The following is a 26,471-nucleotide window of genomic DNA, read 5'->3' on the forward strand; positions in this document are numbered from 1 at the left end:
TATATGAGCAAAAAGGAATTTTAGAACTGAAAAAATAACAAATACAAATATATTTTAGTGTTGGTAGAATGTTTCGACCAATTATTGTTTACGAAACAAGTCTATGACATGGAAACTTCTTAAATTACCACTATTTTTTTTCTGAAATATGCTACGCTTATAGTAAAATAAATATAGATATCAGAATCAGGTGGGCCTATCACCCAGGCAGTACGATTTCAGAAAGAACAGTCTTCCGGGAGTTGCGCGGGGTGCAGATTAACTGGACATAGCGGTCCTACTACTATTTGACGTTCGGAATGCTTTCAACACATTAAAATGGAAAGAGATAATAAAGGCTTTACGAAAGAGAAGGTGTTCGAGTTACTTGATGGGATAGGGAGGAGGAAGTATGCTTCTATATGTACCTACACATCTACATAAAAAATTCGGCTTCTATTAAAATTGTTTGTACAAGCAACTTCTGATTTAACATGATTCCACGTTCATCTATATACAAAATAGTTAAAAATTGACCCTATCTTATTTTCTACAAACTTGCTAATTAGTTACTACAAGTGACTACAAACTTTCAAATTTCTACAAGTGACCTATAATTACAAATTTTCAAGACCTATAGATGCTTCACTTGTAAAGCTATTGAAACCCGCAATATACGATTGCTACAGAAGCAATGAAATATCTACAATAGAAATAAAAAAGAAATTGGAAACAACCGGTTGGAACATGAACTCCTTCCTATGAGAGATCTTTTCAAAATTGGATAAAGAAAATGGGCTTGTAACTTAAAACAATAAATAAACGTCAAGCAGTTATGGAAATCCAAAGAATAATCAACAGACGTAATATATACTATATGTTTTTAAACCAGGAGCACTGTCTTCATCGTGGTCCACGCTTGCGGCACAATCTTACCCTCGCTTACAAGCTTAAGAAAATCGTATCCGTTGTTTCTCATTACATGTCCGAAATTTCGCTTTCTTTTTATTTCAATACGCTCATTCTCTGCTCATTTAGTGGAGTGGAGAACTTCCTAGTAAAATTGGTCTATATACCCAGGCTTAAAATGCTTAGTCTGTTCAAAGCAATTCTCAAAATATGTCTTAATTGATAATCGACTGACTTATCGCAGCATTATAACTGTGTCATTGGCATATCTTAAGTTACTTTATTAATTTACCATTCACTTTTATGCCATCTTCTGAGCCTTCAAGTGCGTTTTGGAATACAACCTTAGATTAAATGTTAAATAGCATAGGGCTCATTACGCAGTTTTGTCTCACTCCACCAGCTTTTGTGTTCTCAAACTGTACTGTTGCTACCTGGTGATCATACAGGAACCTCCTGAATGATTTTTAGGTCTTGAATGTCTAATCATTCTCTTTCTAGTGTACCACCATATTTTATTAATTCCACCGTTATATCATCTTACACATTTCGGAGTTTTTTAATTTCTTTTTGAACTTTTTTTGTGAATCTTTTGGTTTATCATTGTGCTGGATATTTTATCGTCCATGACTGTATTTGCATTCTTCATTGGTGTACTGAATTTTCATGCTTTCCATATTCTATTAATCTCTTTAAGATCTGTTTCTGTTCCTCCTTGGGGCCTTCAGTTATCTTGTTATAATACATAGAATTATTTACTAGTCTCGCTTTAGTTGTTTCCTTTATACTATGTTACTTGTTATTGTTTCAATTTATTTGGGATAAAATAAAAAAAGTTAGGCTCTCAAATCAAATTATTATCTATTCAGTTCCATTCATACATTGAAAAAGAGATCTTAGGATACAATCGACAATATAAAAAAGTATGTAGATTATTATTATTGAATACATTTGTTAATTAAAGAAAAATTACCTGTGTTTATTGTAATTTTAAATATTGTTTAATAGCACTCTGGTGCTAAAGAAACACAGTTACATATATTACAGGTTTGTTAGATGAGTCTATCTAGAATCAGTCAGTCATCCTACAAAAATTTGGTACACCAAAAACTTGGCAGATAAGGCATATCTTTAGTGAGAATTTAGACACGCCCAATTCATTATCTTTCATTTTGAAGTATGTTAGGAACAACTCACAGAATACTTTACTATATTTTATGGGAATAGATCACAATTATAATTAAAAATATTGTACATTTGGTGTGTCGATTTAAAACTTAAAAAAAAAGGAAATGGAGAAATACAGTGATCCAAGGCTGGTTTTACCAGAAAGACGATTGAGGTTAAATTTAAAAAAAAAACAGCGTATAATTTATTACCCAAAACTGAAAATAAGAAAGATGATTTAGTACATAAAAGCAAATGCTAGGTATAGTCCAGAGGAAAATATTGTTCAAAAATTTACAAACAACGAAGTCAACTACGGCAAATCTTTTGCCAGAGCCAAATATGTATACTATAAATTCAATAGGATTGTCAGGGCAGACATTTTGTAGTTCGTTAACACTCGGTGGTAAGCGGCTATATATTTATTTCTTTATTAGCACACAAATCCACTTCTCAATTATCATTTTTGACGGTTACATCTGTTGGAAGTCCGAACTAGAGAAGGTACACTCGCCTTGTTGCGAAATTTATTATTTAGTACCGCTTGCAGCTTATCCGTGCCATTGAGGTATACCCTGAATGCCAATAGAGAGGCAGGCGGACACCGTTATGTCTTTTCGAAAGTAATATTCTTAATGCAATACGGCAACATTGTGAAAACTCACCCACAAATAACCATTAAATCAGGTGGGTGGTAGTATTTCATGAGCGTACCGTCGGGTAACATCATGGCATCAAAACCAACGTGCAGTATATCTGTTAATAAACAAAATAAAAAAAGGTGATTATCTGTGAGAGAAAAGCAAGTGATAAAATCGCTTTATGAGGGATTGCGTAGAAGATATCCAGATATGCTTATAGAGGACGTCGCGGCATTGTCTGGAGATTTAACGAAAGTATCGGCTCGTACGGTTTTCGAAATAATTCAAGGTAACAAACCTATCCAAAAACCAATCCATAAAGGACGTGCAAAAATTGTATTGGACGATAGTACGAAAAGTATAATCCGAAAAGTAAGTAGGACGATAGTAAGAAAAGTTCATGGATTTTATTTTAGGAACGAACTGCCCACGTTAAAGGCTATTCAACGAGAAGTTAATGCAGACGCAGATGATACTTTAAATAAAATATCCATGAGAGTATTATAAAGAACTTTACATGAAATGGACTTTCGGTATGTGAAGAGAAATCGGAAAAGTTTGTTGATCGAGAGAGACGAATTAGTGATATGGCGGAGAAAATATTTGCAAAAAATTCGTGATTTTAGACGACTTGGTAAAAAAATTTATTATACGGACGAAACGTGGTTGAATGAGGGTCATACGAAATCCAAAGTATGGCAAGACTTGAATATTAAAAGTGCGCGACAGGCTTTCATTGAGGTACTTTCAACCGGCTTAAAAGCACCCTCGGGCAAAGGAAGACGTCTCATTATAACGCACATTGGAAGTGATCCAGGTTTTTTACAAGATGGTTTAAATGTGTTTACCTCAATCAAAACGGGCGATTATCATGAGGATATGAATTCGGATGTGTTTGAAAAGTGGATTTCGTCTATACTGACTCTTGTAGATCCTGGTTCGGTAATTATAATGGACAATGCACTTTATCACAGCCGTCGTATGGAAAAAATACCGACTTCTGCATCTCGAAAGGCAGATATAATAGATTGGTTAAGAAGTAAAAATATAGATTTTGATGAATCCATGATAAAGGTTCAATTACTTGATATAGTGCGCGAACATAAGAGTTCATACATCAGATTTGCAGTAGACGAAATGGCACGCGAGCATGGCATCACCGTATTAAGAACTCCACCGTATCATTGTGAATTGACTCCCATCGAGCTAATATGGGCACAAATAAAAAATGAGGTAGCGCAAAAGAATACAACCTTTAAATTAAAAGAGGTCAAATTATTATTAGACCAAGCCATACAAAATATAACCGCTTCCAACTGGCAGTCATGCATTAAACATACACAGAAAGAAGAACATAAAATGTGGGACGTAGACACGAGAGTTGATCACAAAGCAACTAAGTTATTTCGAAACTATTACCTATTTACAAATTCATTCACATTTACTTAAAACTCTCATGTAGAAATTGATTGTAAATAAAAGTTCAAAAGAAAAAACAAGGTTGTTTCGGGAATTCTATTATTTCCATTTTAATCGTATTTAATTGGAAATTTCCAGGTATTATATTTGTGTTCTTGGAAATTGCTTAATTTGAATGCTACGTCGTGTTTAGTTTAAAACGCATATTATGACTAACGAGGGTTTTTCAAAAGGTTAATCTGACAATTCATCTACAGTTTGTCTTAACGGTGGAAAATTTTATAAAAAGCAGTGGAAGATATTCTATTGGGGAAATGCAAGGCGATACAATAGTTATTAGTTATTCTTACGTTTACTACTAAAAGTTTCGTTTATATTTTTAAGTTATTTTCTTTCTTGTTTGTTATGAATTTAAGATATTTATAAATTGTAGGTTTTGTTTATTACAAATTATTACGAACCAGAAGTATATTCGTGACATTTCATTATTATAAGGGAGAAAGTTTTGGATTTAAAATATAATATAATTTAGCACCTCGACACCGTAAGGTACAAAAGGACGGCTTAAGTAAGTAAGTATAATTTAGCATTTGAGATGTTGTAAAATAAACATGTACATATTTCTTAAACTAAAAATAATATAGATGAATGAAAATATTGTGTGTACATCTGGATTACACAATTAATTGTTAAGACGTAATATTTTGAATATAATATTTTTACATAACATTTTAACAAAATATATTTAACATAAATTAACAATTTTACCGTTGACGCAAAAATATTTTTATGTGCAAGTTTCCTATTATTTTCCTTATTTTTAAAAATATACACGCCACCATTGAACTACACGCGTCTCTCATCTCGGACCCCTAGAGGATCTATCATTTCTAAGCGATAACCTGACAATCCTATTGAATTTCGACTATAGAATGAATGATTGAATATAATTTTGGGTGATTTTGTAATATTATAATCATATATCTCTCTTAGAACTCTTAAAAAAACTAATTGAATAATAAAAATAAAGTTACACTTCGTATTTATTTACCAAAAGTACAAAAAAGAATACATTTTAATAAAAAAACATAGCATTACTTAAGTTTGAATCACTTTCTATAATAATTTCCACTGTTTTATTGAAAACTGTAATTTAACACAAAATAGTGCAAGAAACTTCAATATGGTACTTAGTGAGTTTTATTTATTACCCGATTTACTAAAAAGCGGTAAAATTCGTAGACTAATCTGATCAGGTAAGAATCTGCCATCTTATGAAATACGTCCTAAAGACAGAGTACTTGACAATATACCGACATTTTCATACTGTAAACTCGGAAACCAATGTGCACATGTATATCTGTGACAGACATGATCAACAAACAAACCTTGTAATTAAACTGTCTTTTAAAACGACGAAACAGCAAACATTAAAATGAATTATTGATTTCTACTTAAAAAAATATTGTTTGTCACTAAGAAAAATATATACAAAAGTCACATACTGTATAAACATCAAATACAAACTGTACACAGTTAGAAGTCGCTATAAAAATGTTTTAAACTCCAATAATGTATTGGAATTATATAATTAAATTAGTACGATGTCATGGAGTTGGTCCCAACAGCTTTTTTGTTTCATCAGGACTGGACTTCATGATTCCTTCTTCACCTAAAAAAAATCTAATTTAGTATTTTTCTATTAATATAGAAGGTGATATAACATAACATAACATAACAATATCTTTATTTTTAGAAAATAATATACATTCCGTGAACATAAAATTATTTAAAAAAAACAGTGTCACAAACGAAAATATTATTTACTTATTCCTAACCGTTACATATACAAATAGTCCTCCACAGAATATGGCTCAAGAGCTACCATTAATTTAAATATTTGATGTTTATACAAACTTAATCTTTCCTCCCTTTTAATAGGTTCAGGCAGTTTATTAAACAATTTGATGCAGCAATAAAGAGCGTTTTTTTCTGTTATACTTAACCTGTGTATTGGAATTTTATAATTATATAACCTGGTATTTACTATACTATTGGGCTCAAAGTTCCTAAAGAGTATTTTACTCTTATATAGAAACAGTAAGCATTCTTGAATAAATACAGCGTAAACTGTTAAAATATTATTACTCCTAAAATGCCCTCTACATGATTCCCTACTTTTTAAGTCAAACATAACTCTGATTATTTTTTTCTGAACCAGAAATACATTATTTATGTCCCTACTGTGGCCAAAATTTATTAGACCATAGCTAAATTTTGCTTCAAAATTAGCATGATACACTGTTTTTAATGAGTTACTATTCATGTATTTTTTTAGAACTCTAAAGCTGTAAATCACTTTACTCAAAGACATACATAACTGGTCAACATGTTTATCCCAACATAAAATACTGTCAATATATAATCCTAAAAATTTGGTACTGCTGCTAATATTTAAAGTGTCATTATTTACAATAATACTGTTTGGCATATCTGAATGTGCATAATTTGTCTTAAACAAAAGAAGATATGTTTTATTTTGATTTAAAACCAACCTATTCATAGAAAACCAGTCTTTAGCTTTTTGGAACTCTAAACTAGCATTAACGCTTAGAACAGACATGTCTTTACCACTGACTAAAATGTTTGTATCATCTGCATAATTTGTTATGCTGGAAGTAGTATTAGCCACTAGACCATGAAGATCATTGATATAGATCACAAACAGTAAAGGACCAATCACACTTCCTTGTGGTACTCCAATATTGATAGTGCTTTCAGATGAGATGCATATTTCAGTGTTTTTATGTATTTTTACTAAATGTCTCCTATTTGCCAAGTAGGACTTAAACCAGTTCAATGCTAGTCCACGTATACCATATTTCTCCAATTTATCAAATAATAGGTCATGCACTAAACAGTCATATGCCTTTGATAGGTCCAAAAAGAGACCCAAAGCCATATGACCAATCTCAGTACATTTCAAAATATCCCAGACAAATTGAAAAATAGCAGCCCGAGTTGATTTTCCCTGTTGATAACCATGCTGATTTGCACTAATAATATGACATTTTGTTAAAAATTCTGTTATCCGCCTATACATAGTCATTTCTAAGATTTTTGAAAAGGAACATAGAAGGCTAATTGGTCTATAGTTATTAATTAATTTAGGATCACCCTTTTTGTAAACAGGTGTTACTATGGCAGTTTTCAGGCATTCAGGAAATACACCAGATTTTAGTGAATTATTTATGATTGTAGTGAGAGGATTCACTATCTCCTTTATACAAAGTTTAAGGATTTTAGTGGGTATTTCATCAATTCCACAACTCATTTTGTTTTTTAAATTTTTAGTTATATCCATAATTTCAGTTTCTGTCACAGGTGCGACAAACACTAAATTTATGTTACTTGTAATGTTGTCTTTATATTCAGTGTATTGTAATTGAGATAAAGTGTTATTTAAAGTAGTATTTAAGTGGATCATGTATTTATCAGCAATCTCTTGAGGACTACCCTCTACTTTTATTGAATTTACACTTTTTAATTGACCATTAATTTCACTAACAATTTGCCACATGCATTTATTTTTGTTGGCAGCTTCAGACATCCTGTTTTCATATAGCTTTGATCGTTTTGTTATTAGTTTCTTATTATATTCTTTTTTTACCTGTCTATAGGAATCATAGAATTTATGGTTAACTCTGCTCATTGTAAACAAGATGTCTAAACGAGTCTTACATTCTATTATCTCTGGATCATCTCTTTTATTAAGGCCTTTTTTACGTTGCCTAGAATCTAACTTTTTAAAAGGAAAGCACTGATTGAATATATACAGAAACTGATTTAAGTATTCCATTGATCATTTACACATTTGTAACTTAAATTAAGCCAGTCATGATTATGTAATTTACTTATAAAGGTTTCAATATTATTTGTACTAAAATGTCTTTTCATTTCAAGAGTATTCGTTTCTGCTTCCTCTACCTGAAAAGTTAATTTTTGGGCAGAATGATCAGAGATTTCAGCGTGCAAGACTTCTACTGACACATATGATTGCATATTTGTTAGTATGTTATCTATACAAGTTTTAGATGTGGCAGTTACTCTAGTGTAGTCTTCAATTACATGACAAATATTATATGAGTTAATTAACATACAAATTTTTTTATTTTATCTAATGTGTTATTCTTAAGATCGATATTGAAATCTCCCCTTATAATTATAATTGTGTTTTCTATCATAATTCTTCCCAGTATAATATCAAATTTGTTTTTATCCTTAAGTATAATATCCTTTCTTTCCTGGCCAATACTAGATATATGCCAATACTAGATATTCACAAAAATATGCACATTCTAACTAAGCTATTATACTAATAAAATATTTGAATGAATGAAGGAATAACTTAGCGTCAATAGAATGTCTATTAATGATAAATTAAATAAGCAAAATTTGAGTAAACATAACTGTGAAAAGTGTTGCAAGTGTTTTGGTCACATTCATCTCAGGTATCGCGCCTAGCGCGTTTATATAAGTATTGTCATGTGCCAGCAAAGCGCCTAGCGCGCGGTCTTATACTTATTCAAATTCATTTGCAAGATTAGGTACCGGCATGTCAGACAACAAAACAAAAATGAAGTGGAACATAAAATAACACAATGTATGCCTAGTTAAACTTGCATGTGAAGTGGAGTTTTTTTATTGTTAGTTTTTTTTTATTGCTGTATTGGAGTTTGTAGTTATTTCATTTCGACTTTTAATGGTTATTACGTAGAAAACTATATAACGGATCTCGGAGTTTGGAAGAGAATCGGCAGTTTTTAAACACTGGCGCCATCACATGTCATTATTCCTGGTATATGGCAGCACAAAGTTAGAGAATTACACGACGATGATTGTTTGATACGAATAATTCGGCGACTGGTGGTCGGTGGTCTATAGTAGTCCATTTTGGTGGTTAGTTATCTCTAAAGTTACTGTGAATAGTAGTGTAAGTAAAAAAAATATGTAGATGTAAATAATGCGCCTTTGACATTTACAAGAGCTACATATGGACATAAGCGTAAACTGATCACTGCTGAATTACAATCATTAATAGAAGCATCTGACGACGATGATGTAATGAATAGTGGAAGTGATTGTGAGTGACAAGATTATAGCGATATTACTGAAAGCGATGTTGAAGTTTGTGACGATGATTTACTCGAAATTCAAAATTTGATTTAGTACGACAGTATCGTGAAATACCATTTACTGTTAGAGCCGGATGTAAGGTGAATCCAAGTAAAAATGATCCTATAGACTATTTTAACCTGATAGCCAATAACGAATTTTATGAACTGATGTCACTCAAAACATGTCACTTAGACACTGTTTCATATACTAGTGTAAACAGTGAACTGTGCAAGTGAAGTTATCTGGGGATTCAGTAGACTGACACCTCGGAAGCCCTGACGAAGACTTCATAGAGGAAGTCGAAAGCTCGAATCAACGCGGTTCAAGCCAGAAACCAGGAGTTTCATATTAATTTAAATAAATTAGCTTTAGATTTAACTGTACTAACGGCGGCAGCCGTTCTGCACCTTTTCATTACATTGACCAAAAAAAAATTGTGAAGAACTTTAAAAGTGAGATAAAGTCACCGATTTTACGGTCCTTTTTCTAAGGACTTATTGAACAACTTTCATAACAAGCTTTTGCATAAGCTACATGAACGGGTACTTTAAATTTCTTAGGAAATAATACCACATAGATGTTAATAAAGGCATTATTTTCCTAATGTGTTTGTACTTTAATAATAGTTTGTAAAAGATAATTGCCAAAGATAAACAGGATACATCCTTTATAAACCAGAGTCGTATACTAATAGCAGATTGTGTCAAGACGTTTAAATCTTTCGAAAAAAAAAAAACACAAATACTTAATGAGTAAATTTGAAATTCAAGTAAAATACTGGAATAGAATATAAACAAATCAGTTTTTGAAATAAAAATTTCTAGAATATCATTTAATTTGGAATTGATTGACTAAACACTTCAACAATAAATATTTTAACCATATACTTAACTAAGATATGAATTTTTTTCAAATATAAAATGCCAATATCTAAAAATCTTAGTAAATATCACTTTTTAGAATCTACAAAATATTTTTTAATACACTATGGATAAAAGTATGGAATATTTATGTTATGACATGATAATGGGACAGAGCAGAAATTTCAAAAGGCCATACAGATAGACCTAACACAAGCAGAGGATTATAACAACGTAGTCTGCTTGAAAAGATATGAAATTAACTTTGACAAGCGTGTAAGATGAAATACGAGGATACAAAAATAGAACAGCAAAAAAATGGTTGGATGACGATTGCCTAAAATCCATAAAAGAAAGAAACATGGCTAGAAGAGACATGCTACAAAATTACTCGCACAACGGTGAAAGGTATGAGCAGACCAGAACAGCAACAACAAAACAAACAAAAAGAAAAAAGGAGTAACAGGGACAAATTAATAATCAGAGATATAGAAGAAAATCGGAACAACAATCAAGTAGAACAATTCTTTAAAGGAGTTTGAGATATCAAGGCCAGGTACCAAGCAAGAACAGTAAACTTTCTACAAAATGACAGCGCAGCTGACAGCTTATTATTGAAAATCCTAAACACCTGGAAGGAATACTTCTATCAACTGTTTGGGAGGGAATACATCTATCAACTTATATTAACGACCAATCTAACAGAAATACATCACACATAGAAGTGCATACAGTTGAAATGGAAGACCAATACCCGACATACAAAGAAGTAACCCAAGCATTTAAAAAACTAAAAAATAATAAGGCACCAGGCAGCGATGGTATACCCACAGAGTGCTTAAAACATGGAGGAGAAGTGTTGTACAGATCTATATATGTACAAGCAAATTCAAGGCATTTGGCAAAAAGAAATAATGTCAGATGAATGGAAAGAAAGGGTTATCGTACCAATCCACAAAAAAGGAAACAAAAAGCAATGTACTAACTACCGGGGAATAACACTCCTAAACACCACCTACAAAATCCTTGCAAACATCCTGCTAGAAAGAACCAAAACATACACAGAAGGAATCGTTGGAGATTATCAATGCGGATTTAGACCGGGCCGCTCTACCATTGACCAGATATTCACAATAAAACAGTTCATGGAAAAATGCTGGGAGTTTGATCGTGAGCTTCATCAGATGTTCGTGGATTTTAAACAGGCATTTGATAGAGTATGCGGGGTTAGACAGTGGACAGCGATGCAAGAACTTAACTTTTTCAAAAAAAAACTAGTCAAATTGATACTTGTGTATGGAGGAGACATTTAAAATAAACAATGGACTAAACAGCAGGATGCACTTTCACCACAACTCTTCAACTTAACTCTGGAACACACAATCAGAAGTGCAAATATCGAAAACCAGAACCAGAAGGACCAAACTTACTGTTGGCATTTGCAGACGATATCAATATAATTGATATGTGATTGGTGGAAACACCAAATTAAGGATGAAGGAGACTTTCGTCAGGTTCGAGAAGGAAGCAGAGAAAATTGGACACCTAATCGATGAAAACAAAACAAAATATATTCAGATATTTCAGGGTCAGGAAAGAAAACGGTGTACAAGTGCCGCAGACGACCGCTTTTTAATTCTTCAAAACTTACGAAATAGCTTAACATCTACGCATCTTAAAAGTGAATTGTTAAACGCAAGACAGGTTAAGTAAGGTTTACATGAGTCGAGGAGATGTTCAAGTTACTTGAGCAAGTAACTGGAAACCAGTAACTTAAATCGTGTAGACAAATATTCAAGCCCTTGATCAAGAACTTGAACAAGCAGCCAAAGCAATCCAACTTATTTGTTCAAGAAGGCGCCTCTCACCACGAAACGCAGTGGTGGTGGGACTATACTTAAACGGCCTACCTCATATTTACTTCATATAAACAGTCGTTCAAGTAAATATGTAGTTGCTGTCAAGAATTGCTCGTGTGAACTCGATTTTTAAGTATTTGAATTTTATTAAAAAAATATGAAGTGGGATGAGGAGACAACATCGAAGTTTATGGAGTTGTACTTTGTACTTTGTATGTCTTTGGGATATATTAGTAGGCGGAATAGAAATAAACAAATGAAGATTCTGCTATTCATAAAATAGAACAAGAAATAAAAATAGATGATTTTGGTCCTCACGATGTGAAGAACAAAATAAAAATCTGAGCACAACATATTACCAGAAACCTGCTAAAATTGCAAAACATAAAGACATTCTTTTTCACTTAATTTTTTTCCTCTTCCCTGAACCCCTGTTCAAGTTCAGTTATTTTAACTGAATGATGTAAATGTTTTACTTGAATGTCGTTCAAACTTGAATACTTGATTAAAGTCACTTGTACAAGTAACTTAAACGACTACTTACTCATGTAAACAAGGCTTTAAGGTTAGTACTAAAACAGTTAGACGAAGGTTAAAAGATGCTAATCTAAAACCAAGACGACCTGCCAAAGTCCCACGGTTCTCTCAAAACGATAAAAGGTGTCGCTTGGAATTTGCCAGAGCATATGTTAATTGGACTATCGAGCAGTGGAAAAATGATTTGTTAATATAGATGAGACCAAAATTCAACTATGAAATCCAGATGGACAAAACTTCGTCTACAGAAGAGTTGTCAAACATTATGCCAGTTCTAACCTCATATACTGCGTTAGTTTTGGTGGTGGTGACATAATGCTATGGAGTGGTATTGCTTGGGAATGACATACCGAACCTGTGGAGGTGATTGAGCGAATGACAGCTGATATGTACATTGAAAACATTTTAGGTAATTGACCGATTGGATATGACAGATTCGGTGTGTGTGGTTAAAAATATGACTGCGGATTAGCTAATGCACGGTGAAAGCTAGAAAAGTGAAAGCTTAGATTGATGAGGTTCAATTTGAAAGATTATATTTGCCACCATATACCCAGGATTTAAATCCGATCGAGTATTTGTGGGATACAAAAACTCCGCAAAAAAAAAAGAAATCCTGATCCCATGGCACTGAGAGAACTAAGAATTGGAGCACAAGGAGAATGGAATGCAATTTCTCAAAGATATACTTCAAGATTTAATTAACGACGATTCTTAGAGAGTTACAGGCAGTAAGTCGACGCTCGAGAGGGGAATACTCACAATTAATTTGATTGTTTTCTTTTAACAAAACCTTAAATATAACGTCTTAAGTAATACTTAAGACTGTTTCAAGCTATTTTTTGTTTCCATTCAAAAATTTCAATGTTTATTTTTTTAATTATTCATTTAAAACGTGAAAAATAAAGTTTTCTTTTGTTAAAAAAAAATTGCTTTGGTAACATGAACCCTTCATATTGAACCTATTTTCGATAATTTCAAAATATTCCATATTTTTGTCCTTGAGTATAAATTTAATAAAGTGAATATAATACAAACCTTTTTCTGCCTTGATTTCATCTTTAATCTTATCTTCTTCTTTGTTTTCTCCCCCTTTATCTAACCGTGGACGTTTTCTACCTTTGTAACTTCTATTGTCTCGTCTATCTCCTTCTCCCTCATCTTCACTGTCAGAAAATTCGTTTTCAGGAACAATTCTTTTATCCAAATCTTTCTGTGGCAATCGTTCATCTTTATCAACTTTATCCTCATTGTCAGATTCTTCGTTAATTGCATCTTCTGGAATAGCCTGTACTTGTACTCCAGGGGCATGAGGTAACATTCTCAAATTTTCAAAAAGTCTTGTTTTAATTTTCTCTAAATATTCAGGGGTGTTTTGATTGGCCATATTGCTTGGGCTGATATGAAGTTTAAAGTCAGGTCCAAAGTATTCAAAGTAGTCATTATATGGAAGTTCATTTGCAATTTCTACACCAAGAGCTACTGATGTTTCATAAGTCCAAGCTCTAGAAACATTTCTGATCGTGTAACCACCCCCTCCTACCATCATGAATGGTAAGTTATATTTTTTTACAAATTCAACACATTTGCCATGTCCTTTCACTGTCAGATTAAAGCAACCTAGACGATCTCCTGTTAAAGAGTCTGCCCCACATTGTAAAACTACTGCACTAGGTTGAAAAGTTTCCATAACTTTACTTATAATTGGTACAAATATACTTTCATATGCTTCATCATCCATTCCATCTCTTAGAGGAATATTCACTGCATAGTATTTACCCTTTCCTGCACCAATGTCTCGTAAATCACCTGTACCTGGGAAATATTCGCCATATTTGTGGAATGAAACAGTCATGACTCTATCAGTAGTATAAAAGGCTTCTTCAACACCATCTCCATGATGGACATCAATATCAATATACAAAACACGTTGATGATACTTTAAAAGTTCTAATATACCTAGTACAATATCATTGACATAACAAAACCCTGAAGCTTCTGATTTTTTGGCATGATGAAGTCCACCTCCCCAATTAATGCATATTTCTGAGGCTTGTTTATTAAGTTTTACTGCAGCTGCCACTGATCCCCCAGCAGATAGTTGACAAAATTCATATAAGCCATCAAATACAGGACAGTCTTCTCCAACATTAAATCTCTGCATTTGTTTGTTGTATTCTGACATATTGTCTGGACGAATTGATCTTAAAAATCTAATATAATCATCTGAATGAAATTTGGTCATCTCTTCCGCGGTAGCTTTATGGGGTCTCTGCAAAAAAGAAATTTTAAATTAAAAAGTTTAATTTTAAACTATATGAAAATTAGTATAGCTTATAACTCTTTAAACTTTTCACTGCGGGAATCGGATATAGCTATACAAAATAATTTCCTGTCCGTAAAACGGGGCAGGCTAAATACGCGTAACCTTTTTCCATGTAACCATGAATCAGATACTGCTTACGTATTGTATGTTGCCCATAGAAGAGTCAGGCATATTATATTAAAATTTACAATACATTTAAAAATTTTATGCTTCGCTGCAGGAGCCATACAAATCCACACCTTTACACAGGCACACACTCTCATGGATTTACTTGTAAAACCTTATGATTCCCCTTCGCCATATTTATGTATGATATTTTTGACTCTATAAAGCAAGTTACAGCTAAATGGAATCATGAAACTGGATTAAATTTGTGAAGGAAATGCTCTCATTATTTAGATACATAAATCTGGATTAGTTTTATAAGGTGCAATTACTGTTAACAATTTAAAAGTGTACTCGTAGTTTAAAAAATATATATTTTCATGTAGGCAAGAAGCCACTATTAACAGCAAAACAAAAGGAAGCCAGGCTCATGTAGGCCTAAACTTTTGTGTCATGTAGAAGATTGACCCAATTAGTTCTCATAGACTAAGTACAGTTGAGTCCACGGTTCTTTACCCATGCCTCATTAATACCTAACGAGATAAACCACATACTTTTTATCTAACTTCATTGTCTTTCACGCATGAAAATAAAGACAAATCAGCAACCGCCTGTTATTAAGTAAAGACACATGTTACTTTTATGAACGCCCTAGGCCCTAGACGCTTGGGGACGATTTCAGATTTTAGGTACAATTTGTGACGTATCTTGTTTGTTTACGTATGGCTGTTAGATTTTTTGCTGTTTTTGCATTTAAAAGTTATTTATATTACACAAACAGTTGTTCGTACAACTAATTTTATATTGGAGTTTGAAATTTTATGGAGTGTTTATTTTATTTTGCCATTAATTTGTAGTGTGGACGTCGTAAGCACAATATCTCAAACATTTATGCTTGGCTCTTTCTATGGTATCAATATTGATCTGAAAATAGGGTGACCAAATAACTGAACAGTATTCCAAAATAGTTCTAACTAAGCAACAATACACTAATCTTGTTGAATTAATGGAGAAATACTTGCAATTCCTAGTAACGAAACCAAGAAGTTTAGATGCCTATATTGAAATAGAGTTTATGTGGTCACAGAAAGTAAGCTTCTCATCGAAAATAACACCCAAATCCCGAATAGAAGAAACATAATTCAGTGGCTGACTATTAATAGTATAGCTTGTTCCAATTCCATTGACTTTACGAGAAAAACTTATACAACATTTTTTTACATTTAAGTGGAGTTTGTTCTGATTGCACCAATTTTGTAGTCTGTCTAAGTCATCTTGTAGCAAGGCTTGATCTTTTAAACTGTCTATAACTTTCCAAAATTTCAAGTCATCTGTCAACATTAGACATTTGCTATTTAGGAAACAGGAAGTGATGTCGTTAACGAAGATATTAAAAAGAAGTGGAGAAGTGTGGCCTCCTTGAGGAACTCCAGATGTTACTGTGATAAGGTCAGATAGATGACATCCTATCTTGACTCTTTGACTTCTCCCAGATGTAGAGTTTTTAATCCATTCAACAAACCTGTCATGAAAGCCTACATTAATTAATTTGCCCAAAAGTATTTGGTGATCTACACGATCAAGTGCTTTGAAAAACTCTATGTATATTGCATCTACCTGTTTACGGCCTTCGATGTGAGATAATATATCCAAACCAAATTTGTTGCAGTGGATTGTTTGCTATGAAAACCATGTTGTGATTGAGGTATTAAGCCTTTACATAACCAAGAAAGTTGCTTTGCTATAAGACTGTCGAAGAGCTATGGGATTGCAGATTGTATACAAATGCTACGATAATTTTCAATATTGTCTTTCTGGTCATTTTTAAATATAGGAACAACATAACTTTCTTTCCATGAAGAAGGAAACAGAGGTTTCCAGAGATCTATTAAACAATATAACAAATGGTATTACAAGGGTACAGACACACTTTTTTAATAAAAAATTAAGCACACCATCTGGACCAGCAGTAAGCTTATTGGGCAGCTCGTTTATGCCATTAAAAATATCAGTCATGGTAATCTTAGAAGGACAAAATATTTGTACTAAAGTTGCTATTTAATGGATGGATAGGTATTGAAAGGTTGTTGTTATTTGGTGAATACACAGTTTGGAAGAAGTTCATAAATAAATTAGCTATGTCTTGACCATTTGTTGCAGATTAGACTTGATAAAATAAGGAGTTAGGTAGGTTATGATTAGACTGCTTATCATTGATGTACTTCCAAAATGATTTTGGATCAATTCTTAGGCCAGTATATATACCTTTAATATAGTTGCTGAAGCAAATTTCAGACAGTTGTTTACTACATTCAGCTCTTAGGTGGGAAAATCTAATATAGTCATCATCAGTACAATTATTAACATAAATATAGTGAGCATATTTTTTCTCCAGAGTCAGTATTCTAAGATCAGCAGAGAACCACTTGGAAAAAGTTGAAGTTCTATATTTCTTCAATGGCACAAAGTAAGCAATTCCTATAGAGAGAACTCCATAGAATAATTTTGTAGCAACTTCAACATCATTAACCATCAATAACATTGGAGACAACAATTCAGATTCTGAAGGTGATGAAAATGAAATATATGAAACAAAAAACATATGTTCAAAATCTTGCAACAATATTATTGCAGCTAAATAATGCTTCATTCTTTAAATAATTTTACTGTTACCTATTAAAACAATACACTGTACATATTATTGTATCTTTAACTATATTTTTTAAAAATTGTTTTTAAAACTATTTATTAATCATTAAAGATAATAAAAGAATTTATCAAACTACTTTAAATGTAGCTGTAATTCTGTAACCAAAATTTTAAAGTAAACTAACATTTTACATTCTATTTATTTGATAACATCAAATTTTAAAATATATTCCATGGTCAGAGCAGTAGCAACTTTCTGTCATGTGAAACAGATTTCCCACTTATTTCTTACGCTGTAATGATGCTGCACAGATGATAGAACAATAAATGTGGATGGAATATAAACATGAATTTCATAAGGACTTTAAAGAGAAGTTATTCAGGGAAGGAGAACCTCCAATGTAACTTATGCAGATGATACTTTAAGAATAGCCTATTCACAATGAGAACTTCTTTCAATAATGTTAAAATTTCAAGGTGTTAAGAATATTACCTTACTGTAAATAACAATATAATACAGGTTGTAGTTTTTGGTGGTAATTTTGAAATCACCAGAGAAGTGGCTGTGGCTATTACAAAATTTAACTTGCCCATCTACCTGTTTGATTCCTAAGAATAATTAATATGGTAGAAATCAGTTTTATTGGGTTATTATCTTCCATTAAGTACACTCTTCTTCCCTATTTATTTCCATATAGATTTTTAAGCTTAGTAATTTACATCTAAGAGTTAGATCCTTATGACAACCCAGTGATCCCATGAATATGAGATCCCAAACAACAAGTTTTGTAAAAAGTTGACTAAAAAAGCTCAAATGGCCTTATATTTTTCCTTGTATACTTTACACTCTTAAATAGTAGTTTACAGCAAATTATATATAGAAATAAACAGTATATACTAGGGGATGAAAAACTTGCAAGCCAGACTACCAGAATATGATTAAAATATGTAATTTTAAAAATTAATTAATTTTAAAAATAAATACCTAATTAAAATGAAAAGTTATTTTTTTAAGAAAAAAATGCATACTTTTATAAAATAAATTCAGCAGACATAAAATAAGTTAAATAAGGAAAATAAAGTGAATTTATTTTCAAACAATATAGTCAGTTTAATTAATTTTATTTGAAATAGTTTTGATCTTTTTCCCATACCCACATATTCAGTTCCCTCCAATTCTATCTGATAAAAATTAAAGAGTAAAATGTATCTAATATACAATTTTATGTTTATAATTTTATATATAATTGTGGTGTTTTAAATGTAGATATTAAATCATTTAAAACTAATACATTTTACCAAACCATGCTCCTAAGATACCTACATAAATTTCCATTTTCCTATAGAGTCCATAATTAAGAAGCAAATTGTGAGTCATACGTATGCGATGTGGTTTCATTGGATGTCCTTGTCCGTAGTAATAATTTCCAATATCGCCTGTAAATTTAATAAATATTATCAATGATAAAATTAATAATTTTCGAAGAAAATCACGACAGACTAATCAAACAGTATCGGTAAACAGTAAAAATGAGCATCATGCATACGTCATGTCAGTAGGGGACCAATAGAAAATCGTCTATTCTACGGTTGCATTAGTCTGCCGATGATTTCTTAACTTATACTTTCGAATTTCGTACAATGTGGAAAACACAACATTTTCAAAAAAGCAATGAACAAAATATATAGCATACCCTCAAAATTCTATTATACTTACTGTCATAATAGTAGCATACACGTTTTCTACTGTGTGGTTGAGTCGACATTTTAATAAACTACACAATTTCTCGGTTTTATTATTATATGACTTTCCAATTACTGTGCAATTTTAAATACTATAACAGATCAAAATAGTTTATTGTCAAGATTTTTGCAACTTTGTTTTGATTTTTGCGCGAGCACTAAAAACAAATTACCAATAAAAAGACTGTCTCAGTGCCTGGCCGCCGCCGCCGGTGTTGGTCACGATAATCTGGGTTTTTATTTTTTAACATTTGACGTTTGACTGATGTCATGTCACTCTGTTGTTAGAAATAGATATTGCCAGGTTTAATATGAAATCTGTAAATCTATTATAAAGGCTGATTGTATATAAAATATGTAAATAGTTTCCATATCATATAATACATCTAACATTTTATTATAAAGAAAAGCTTTTTATAATACGAAATGTTTTTGGTTTATTTGTAATTGTAGATGGAGCATGACTTCATTATTGTACAGAAGTATAAAAAAATCTGTAAATCATATTTAATATAATATCCGGCAACATCGTCTATCCATTTTGGATCGAAGTTTATAATCGATTTATAATCCACATCGATTTTTGCTATACCTGCATAAACAACTATTTGTTGGTGTGCGTCTTTTAAATTGTATACTATATTTTTGCGAATAAACGACAATAATTCTAATTAAAATTACTCATTTTGATGATTCAACTTAGTCAAAAAATCGTTTTCAATAACCTTACCTATCGATTATATAATTACGATTATTTCGATTATATAAGAATAGACCATCCATTATAATGATTTGTTTTTTCTCTGAATTGGCGGTAAAAAATATAATGAAATGATTATATTATCAAAATATAATGATATAATTTGTACTAAAAAAAGGTTTATATTATTTTTATATTTATGTTTTCTTGAAAACTATCTCCGGACTGGAAGTCGAAATGTATCAAACATGATATGTATAATATTACAATTTGTAATTATATAATTTTTGATGTGATTTATTCACAAAAAAATATATTACCCAATTGTATTACCGAGTTCATCGTTACATTTCAGTATAAAATACAAGAAAACTATCGTGCTTTCTACATATTAATATCATAAGATGTTTTAAAGGAATTGTGTTTGTTCTGTAATAAATTTCTATTAGTTATGCTAATAACGAAATTGTAATATAGTCAGTTTGTTTCACGTGCATATTTATTACTAATTAATATTTGCTTAATCCAACCAAGTTAATTTAAAAGATTCTTTTATTATATTATTGAGGATTATTTGTTAATTAACTATCTACTCTTCTTAACATTTTGGTTTTAGGTAAGTATCTACTGTTCCCATAGCTTATTTTGTGGAATTTGACATGAAGGGTTTTTTGTTAATTTACAGTTGCGTTAATAATTCGTTAATCTAACGCAAAAAAATTTAAACTAAGAGAAATCAAATAACGTAAAGTTTAAAAGAAACAAAATCATATTACACAAAAATTCTATGCACACAATTGTAAAAAACACATTAAATAAAAACGGAATATAAAATAAGGTATCAAATGTGACAAATATTTTGTCAAAAGCCCAAAAGTTGAAAAGCGTATTTAACAAACCTATCTTTTAACTTAACCCTATTGGAAAATAGCAACTTTAATAGGTACCGAGATTTTAAATATGGAACAAATCTGCGAAGTGATAGTGATTGAGGAATAGTAAAGCTCTCCAGTAATCAGCGCAGGACAGGCAGATTGGAAGGGGAAGTTCTGTTCTTATTTCCACACTGTTAATCTCCATCTTCTATGTGGCTAGCGTCAATTCTCTCTCCTAACTAGCTTAAGGGCTGTATTTGTCATATCCATTATGGGCCTATTCTCAGAGTGCTCCTCTAGTATGACCAGGTCGTCTGCGTAAGTAATTGCTTGTATTTCCTCTCCTAGGTTTATCTCCAATATATCATTATAGAGTATATTCCAGAGCAACGGACCTAGGACCGAGCCGTATGGCACTACTACAGATGTCTTTATTATGTAATCTTTAGTTATATTAACTGTCTGTGAAACAATCCCTCACCAAGTTCTGCAGATATGGGGATATTTCCATTTCTTCTAATAGTCTGATGATTTTTCTCCAGCTCGGGTTGTTAAATGTGTTCTTGATGTCCAGGAAGAGTGCCACCATATACATACATGCTTCTTTCTCCCTTACTAACCTGTTTATGGCATCTACGGCAGATCTGCCTTTTCCGAGACCCTACTGGCGTTCCGACAGGCCTCCCTTTTCTTCTCTATTTTTTTTTTTCAAGAAATCTCATGATGGTGTTGCAAGCATAGTTCTTCTACCCTATGCTTGGTATTAAAGTCATGTGAAACCAACTTGATATCTGGATTTGCCTTCTAGCACCAGATAACTATCAAATACCTTTCTTCATATCAAATGAGTACTATTATCTATAGTCAGGGTCGAGATAATGTTCCATTATTGTTTAACTTTTTCAAAAATTAAATTATATTGACTTGCTTTGAACAAAGGACAACAAAAAATTGCGCTATAGGAGAGGATACAGAGATATGGCTAGAACTTCTGGAAGCATTCGAGACTGAACATGCAAATGGCGAATTTTTGGTAAGTGATAGAAATAAATTCAAGGAGCGTTAATTTTCTTGATCATCGCTTTTGTTGAAATAAACTTAGTCAAGAGCAAATAGAAACTGGCATGGAATATGTAGAAACTTATCCTCCAGAAACATTGCCAATTATTATTAATGGCAAATTAATTAACAGTCAAAGTGTGTACCCTTTATACCATGGTTTTTCTAAACATCTAATTGAGAATGAAATACCATTAACATGGTGGCATTCTATGAAAAATATATATATGACAAAATTGGAACTTACTCAACAGCTTCACACTGCTATTGCATCATCATCCAGCATAGAAAGACTCTACTCATCATACAGTTTAGTCCATTCCAAACTAAGTAATCAGCTAGGCAATATCATAGCTGCTAAGTTGGTTTAAATATTTATACAGATTTACTACTATGAGACTGAAATTGTTTGAGAAATTTATTAATTCTTCTATCCAAAATCTTTTGTGTTCCAATTTTTGATGTGTTTCTATTATTAATAAATAAATAATATGTATATTACTCTGTTTGTATAATGTATTTTTATAGAATTTTTCTCATGTTTATTTATTATATTATTAAAGAAAATAAACAAAAGCTTGTTTAATTTAAGTGTTTTAAACAAAAACTATTTTAAACTGAAACAACACTGGAACTTTATAATAATAGAGCATATACAGAGACAGGGTTTATCCTCATATATTAAAAGAGCAAGAATTGGAGGATAACATTTTAAAAATAATGCTAGATAACTTCAAAAATAATAAAACTCAGGAAATTTGTGAGAGTTGAATATCTACAATATTTCATTTATAATCTACAATATTTTTATTTTTTATGTGGCTCAATAAAAGTTTATATATTTATAATTTATGTACACAGCTGGCTGCTATTATTTCCCACACATTGTTCTTATTTATGTCACTATAATTATTGGGTGCTGGATTATAAGAGCTCTGGCCCCTCAGAAATTAGCTATACGAGTCTAGTATTATTAGCTTGCACTTTTAAAATAAAAAAAAATAAAAAATTCAACAACTATGTGGAAATACAAGCACCTATTATAGGAAATTAATTATGACTTCAATCTACATAAGGTAAAAAAAATGTATCGCATCTGAAAAACAAACCAAAGTGCTATCTTATTAGGAAGAAGGTAAAATTATCCTCTACAACAAGAAAATAGAAAGATGCAAACAATACATACAGGAATTATTTAAACATAAGATGCAAATAGGAAACATAGAACCAAAGAATATAGACACATGGGTATGCATCTATATTCTTTGATAGAACTATGCATACACAATACTATAAAAGCTGGGACCTGTATAACAAAAGAAGAGTATACTTCACTTTATTAATATCAAGCACTAGCATATATTTTACACATTATATATACATTATTTGAAAGTAAAATATTTTTTACATCATCAATGAGATAACAATTAAAATTTCTTTTTCTTTGGTACAACAGCTGTTGCAGTTTTTATAAGAACTTGTTCCACTGAATTTGGAGTGTTTTCGTCACCAGCGCCAGAAAATTGCCGAGTTTCCGGTAATTCCACTTTTTTAGATGGAAAATCGGATTTTGTGGGTCTAATGTTACTATTATTAGTAAATTGGGACATTCTTTGTCGCTCCTCCATACGAAAGTTCTTTTTCTTAGCCGCAGATGCAACATCCAGGTGTCTGATCACTTCTTTACTTAGGCAATTTTTCTGAGGATTATATGTTGGGACGTTTTCATCATCCCAATTTTCATCAGAAGGTACATAGGTATTTCTAACTGGATATCTGTTCAGATCCGTTTTTTCATCAACATAAAAGGCCGTGTCAATTTTTTTTCTATCTGGACAATTCTCATGGTGATGTTGCAGACATGGTTCTTCTACCCTATGGTTAGCATTGAAGTCACAAGGAACCAATTTTATATCTGGATTTGCCTTCTCGCATTTTACCAGATGGGTATTAAATACCTTTCTTCGTATCAAGTGGGCACTGTTATAAGGACACATTATCTGCTCCTCAGGGTCTAGATAATGTTCCATTATTATTTAACTTTTCTATAAAAACAAAACTTGATAATAAATGTACTATTTTGGTACTATACTCTTAGTCACTAGAGCTCACTTTCACTTCCAACTCTACACACTGCAGAGACCTAGTAGGAATGTCCTATGGCTGTGCTGTGATTATATATGTACAGTAATGTTGATTGAAAATTTTTCAATTAACGATGAACGATAGTAAGCTTGAAAATTGTTTAAAACCAAACTGAAAAAAACCCACAATCACAGAGTCGAATGTCAGTGAACCTGTCAATGTTAAGCACAGAAATCAAGAAGAAAAAGAAGTAATGCATGTTATAGTATTTTTCATATAACAAAACGTGCACGTCACAAGTTATATAAAGTGACGTCACTTATATTTAAAATTTTCAGAACGTCAACGTTAGAGTTAAAATTTTCCTAACACAGCTAATAATACGAAACTGCTCGATCTTTCTTAGGCGTCAACATGGTATAATAATCAGAAAAATGTAATCATCATTATATTGGGAATTTTAGAATTATATTGCTTAAATAACCAAAACCATTTGTTATTATTATTAATATAAATTTCATGAAATAACTCTTTGAGTCTAATATTCCACAAAATAATAATTTTAATTAAATAAATTAAAATAAAATAAATTAAAAGTGTTGACGCTGTTTTAGGGTAAGAATTTTGTTTGTTTTGATTTCTTACCCAATTTGATCATCATATATTATATATTAATAAATTGTATTTATAAATACATATTAAATTTAGATTAATAGCTTTAAAAACTAATTATTGTTGTATATTGTGATTGTGCTACGCCAAAACAACTAAATCGTCTGTAGAAAGCTGATAAGCTTTCATAAGATTATTTTGAACAAGAAATAATGGCGGGACGGTTTTACTATTAATGTTCTAAAAGAGGTCAGTTTAAAATTTAGAATATATAATTTTGTATTAAAATGTTTTCTTATGTATTTTAGTGTGTTGCAGTAATCTTAAAACTAAGTGTATTTACTGTTAATATATCAGTTTGACAAGTTGACATTTTAAAACTTCCACACTTACTAATTATTCCGATGTTTTGGCAACGCTGTGGAGTTCTGACGTAAATCTTGAAATGAGGTTCACGCATTTTTGTATGAAAAATACTATACAGTCTGTCCCAAACCCTTCTTTCAGTGCGTCACTAATTTTGACGTCATATAGGATTTTAAGAATGTTTAAATTTGACACAGTTGCAGGATCGTAATCCCTCTTTTTCTAATTGAAAATAATTTAATAATTTTAATATTAGTATTTGTTCTTTCTCGATATATCTCGGCATATTTAAAATATTTTTATGACAATAAATAGAAAATTAAATTTTCACTGTAAAATGTCTGATAATACTAACCTAGAATGACAATTATCATTTTAAGTAAAAAATTTAAGCAAAAATCCTTTATAAAAGGTATATAAATTAAAAACCCAAACGGGCTATGTCATGAAGACAAAACGTTTTCGGAAACCATGTTCCATCATCAGTGTCTAGGTGTACATGTTTTGAGCTACTAAATATCAGGGTAAAAACCCGTTAAAATTTATGTAATACAATTTGGTTTACATTATTTGGTATTATATTTTAAGATGTTAGAGTTACCAGTGGATATGGTAACATAGCGACGTATGACTCCACATGAAGTTGCTGGTCCTGAGACGATGTGTCTACGAGGACTTGATGATAGCAACTATCATCATGTGCAGAAAAAGTTGAATAATAATGGAAGATTATTTCGACCCCGAGGAGCAGATAATGTGTCCTTATAACAGTGCTCATTTGATACGAAGAAATGTAAATCCAAATCCAGATATAAAATTGGTTCCTTGTGACTTCAATGCTAACCATAGGGTAGAAGAACCATGCTTGCAACATCATCATGAGAATTATCCAGACAGAAAAACAAATTGACACGGCCTTTTATGTTGATGAAAAAACGAATCTCAACAGATATCCAGTTAGAAATACCTATGTACCGTCTGATGAAAATCAGGATGATGAAAATGTCCCAACATATAATACTCAGAAAAATTGCCAAAGCAAAGAAGTGACCAGACACCTGAATGTTGCATCTGCGGCTAAGAAAAAGAACTTTCGTATGGAGGAGAGACAAAGAATATCCCAATTTACTATTAATAGTAACATTCGACCCACAAAATCCGATTTTCCATCTCAAAAAGTGGAATTACCGGAAACTCGGCAATTTTCTGGCGCTGGTGACGAAAACACTCCAAATAAAAACTGCAACAGCTGTTGTACCAAAGAAAAAGAAATTTTAATTGTTATCTCATGTTGATAATGTAAAAAATATTTTAGTTTCAAATAATTTGTATATAATGTGTAAAATATATGTTAGTGCTTGATATTAATAAAGTAAAGTATACTCTTTTTTGTTATACTGGT

The 26,471-nt window shown here is 31.5% G+C and overlaps 1 protein-coding gene across 1 annotated transcript; it reads right to left on the bottom strand.

Moving 5' to 3' along the window:
• Positions 1–1,732: 1,732 nt before the first annotated feature.
• HDAC1 (histone deacetylase 1) lies at positions 1,733–19,618 on the bottom strand. The gene is made up of 4 exons (XM_072530227.1): positions 19,347–19,618; positions 18,954–19,066; positions 13,588–14,821; positions 1,733–5,787 (listed from the first exon to the last, which is right to left on the bottom strand). The coding sequence occupies exons 1-4, from the start codon at positions 19,393–19,395 to the stop codon at positions 5,723–5,725; spliced, it is 1,461 nt and encodes a 486-aa protein (XP_072386328.1). The 5' UTR covers positions 19,396–19,618; the 3' UTR covers positions 1,733–5,722.
• Positions 19,619–26,471: the final 6,853 nt, after the last annotated feature.

This window comes from Diabrotica undecimpunctata, chromosome 4, assembly GCF_040954645.1.
Source record: "Diabrotica undecimpunctata isolate CICGRU chromosome 4, icDiaUnde3, whole genome shotgun sequence".
Classification (NCBI taxonomy): domain Eukaryota; kingdom Metazoa; phylum Arthropoda; class Insecta; order Coleoptera; family Chrysomelidae; genus Diabrotica; species Diabrotica undecimpunctata.

What these genes read in the sequence shown, in the direction of transcription:
- HDAC1 (XM_072530227.1), bottom strand. Translation starts at nt 19,395, where the DNA reads ATGTCGACTCAACCACACAGTAGAAAACGTGTATGCTACTATTATGAC. An exon ending in TGTATGCTACTATTATGACA is followed by an intron (nt 19,067 to 19,346) that starts GTAAGTATAATA and finishes TTAAATTTACAG; the next exon opens with GCGATATTGGAAATTATTAC. An exon ending in ATAGGAAAATGGAAATTTAT is followed by an intron (nt 14,822 to 18,953) that starts GTAGGTATCTTA and finishes TCTTTTTTGCAG; the next exon opens with AGACCCCATAAAGCTACCGC.